Source organism: Macaca nemestrina, chromosome 13, assembly GCF_043159975.1.
Source record: "Macaca nemestrina isolate mMacNem1 chromosome 13, mMacNem.hap1, whole genome shotgun sequence".
Taxonomy (NCBI): Eukaryota; Metazoa; Chordata; class Mammalia; order Primates; family Cercopithecidae; genus Macaca; species Macaca nemestrina.
In genome coordinates, this window is record NC_092137.1 from 33,878,131 (window position 1) to 33,881,398 (window position 3,268).

The 3,268-nt window shown below is 43.7% G+C and overlaps 1 protein-coding gene across 1 annotated transcript; it reads right to left on the minus strand.

Annotated features, from left to right (window-relative positions):
• Positions 1–1,822: 1,822 nt before the first annotated feature.
• LOC105464825 (ADP/ATP translocase 2-like) lies at positions 1,823–2,528 on the minus strand. Its single transcript, XM_071077400.1, has one exon. It carries the CDS (start codon positions 2,502–2,504, stop codon positions 1,941–1,943), a length of 564 nt encoding a protein of 187 aa, XP_070933501.1. The 5' UTR covers positions 2,505–2,528; the 3' UTR covers positions 1,823–1,940.
• Positions 2,529–3,268: the final 740 nt, after the last annotated feature.

The following is a 3,268-nucleotide window of genomic DNA, read 5'->3' on the forward strand; positions in this document are numbered from 1 at the left end:
ACTGACCAAATATTAGCATATCTAAGGAGGCATGATGATTCGGACCCCAAACAGCTTCGTTCTAACCCTGCTTCTCATTTGTTTATTACTTGTAGAATTTTTTTTAGCCTTGGGTGTTTCCTCCTTTATGAAATGAAAATGTTAATAACAACTACCTTCACTATCTCACAAGTTTACCTTGCAAATCAACTGAGATAATTTATTTGAAAACACCATAGACACTAAAAGTATTACACAGTCTTTATCTTTTATAATTAGCACTTACTTCAGTAATTCAAAAACTATAGTGAATTATAAAATGAATACCCCTGTATCTGCCACACAGCCTAAGAAATAATGGATTGCTGGGCTGGGCACGGTGGCTTACGCCTGTAATCCCAGCACTTTGGGAGGCTGAGGCAGGAGGATTGCCTGAGCTTAGGAGTTCGCAACCAGCCTGGGCAACACAGTGAAACCCCATCTCTACTAAAATACAAAAAATTACCCAGATGTGGTAGTATGCGCCTGTAGTCCCAGCTACTCGGGAGGCTGAGGCAGGAGAATTGCTTGAGCCCAGGAGGCGGAGGTTTCAGTGAGCCGAGATCGCACCATTGCTCTCCAGCCTGGGCGACAGAGTGAGACTGTGTCTCAAAACAAACGACAAAACAAAAAAATAAATAACAGATTGCTCATTTCAGGTCCCTCTCATTTCACCCTGGTTATATATTTCCCTGATCCAGTCACTCACCTTTTATTTCTGTAATTAATGATCTTGAATTTATTTAGCATTCCCAAAGGTAAACAATTAGTAAATAATTAGAAATAATTTTGCAACAGATATATATTTCTCTATGCAATTCATAAGCAACCCTTGTACACACAGTATAATATAAATTGTATCATGCTGGGGCATTCTTATGCCACCTACCTTTTTCACTCAAATTATTTTTGCAGAATTTGTCCGTGTTACATGATAATAGCTCATTTACATAATCATGTTAGATCATCATAGCTCAGCTTATTTTTGGTGTTGTATAGTATTCCATTATAAGACCAATCCATATACTTATTCATTCTCTCATTGTTAAAAAATTAACTTGTTTTTTGTTTTCTTTTAAAATTTACTTTTGTATATAATTCTGCAGTCCATGTTCTTTTGAGTTAAAAAAAATTAAATTTTTGTAGAGGCGGGAGTCTCACTTTGTTGCCCAGGCTGTTCTCAAACTCCTGGGCTCAAGTGATCCTCCTGCCTCGGCCTGCCAAAATGCTGGGATTACAGGCTTGAAACACCACGCCCAGCCCCAGTTCATGTTCTTTTAAAATTACTTTGTGCACACAGCTTTGTTCCTGCTCAAGTAAGGGCCTTCTTTTATTTTAGATATTTTTATTTCTCCAAATTTATTGTTTGTCAAGAGTAACTGAAATTAAAAAAAAAAAAGAGTCCCATCCTCACCATCATGGAAATGGCTTTAAGAGAAATCTGGTCAGATGAACATTATTGCTTCTCATTTTCAACCAGCAAATAGTTTCCATTGATAAATTGACAGCCAGGAGTCTGTCAAGAATGCTCAAGACATGTTATATAATACAACATGCCTGTTCACGGGGAGAAAAATCCTAGAAAACAGCTTTTGTGTACTTCTTGATTTCATTATACAAGACAAGCACAAAAGCACCATCTGTGCCTCTGAGAATATTGGATCATACTCCCTTGAAGAAAGCTTTGCCTCCTACATCACGAGCACTCTTCCTCCAGCAGTCAAGCATGTCTGTGTGCATGATATCAGTTCCTTTGCGCCCTGACTGCATCATCATGCGGTGGCGAATGGTGTCCAATGGATAGAAAGGCAACCCAGCAACAGCAGTGACAGTCTCTGTGATCATCCAGCTGATGACGATGGGCATGTTCTTGGGATCCGGAAACATTCCCTTTGCAGTGTCATAGATACAGAAGTAGGCAGCTAGGTAGATGATAATACCCTGCACAGACACGTTAAAGCCTTGGTACAGGCGCTTAATCCCATTAGATTTGTAGATCTTAACCAGGCAGTCACCGAGGCCTCGGAATTCCCTTTCATCTCCAGCTTTACCCACATCGGCGCTAGACGAGTAAGGGCAAAATCAAGAGGGTACACAAAACACAAGGATGTGGCCCCAGCGGCACCACCTGATGCCACATTCCCTGCAAAGTAGTGCCAAAACTGGGTCCTCTTGTCCACATCACCCAGGAAGATCTGCTTGTATTTATCTTTGAAGGTAAAGTTGAAAGCCTGGGTGGGGAAGTATCTGATGACATTGGCCAGGTTACTGCGCCAGAAGGACAGGACTCCCTGCTTCTTGGATATGTGGACCACACATTCTGTGATGCCCTTGTATTGCTTATCTGCAGTGATCTGTTTGCTGGCATGCTGCACCTGCAGCAGCAGCTTGACCTGCTCAATGGGCGCTACCGCCATCTTGGACATGGCTGCGGCCACTCCACCTGCCAGGAAGTCCTTGGCAAAGGACACAGCGGCATCTGTCATGTTGAAAGGAAAGACGAGGCAGGCTGCTGCGGGACGGGACTGGGCTGGGAACCGGCTTTGACTCTGGGGCTGTGGGGAGGACCGTTTTAATGTCCTACACCTCTTATATCAGGAGCCATGGAGGTGGGATATGCATCCTCCTCAGTGTTTTGTCATTGCTGTGAGACCCTTCTCCCTCTCTTCTACTTAGACTCTATAAGGTCTGAATGTCCTAACAGACCATCACTCCCACTGTCCCCACTGTTGAGTTGTCTGCTTTCTCCCACTTCATTGTCCCTATTTCTCAATGATTTTTGTCAATGCCAGCCTTTTTTCTTTTTTTTTTTTTTTTTGAGATGGAGTCTTGCTCTGTTGCCCAGGCTGGAGTGCAGTGGCGCGATCTCGGCTTACTGCAAGCTCTGCCTCCCAGGTTCATGCCATTCTCCTGCCTCAGCCTCCCCAGCAGCTGGGACTACAGGTGCCCTCCTCCACACCCGGCTAATTTTTTGTATTTTTTAGTAGAGATGGGGTTTCACCGTGTTAGCCAGGATGGTCTCGATCTCCTGACCTCGTGATTTACCCGCCTCGGCCTCCCAGAGTGCTGGGATTACAGGCGTGAGTCACCGCGCCCAGCCCAGCCTTTTTTCTTAGTTAAAAATTTTAATTTTTATGGGTACATAGTACCAGTACATTGTATATATACTGTCAGTCTTTTGAACAACATTCCTGGGCCAGGCGTGATGACTCACGCCTGTAATCCCAGCACTTTGGGAGGCCTAGACAGG

What these genes read in the sequence shown, in the direction of transcription:
- LOC105464825 (XM_071077400.1), bottom strand. Translation starts at nt 2,504, where the DNA reads ATGACAGATGCCGCTGTGTCCTTTGCCAAGGACTTCCTGGCAGGTGGA.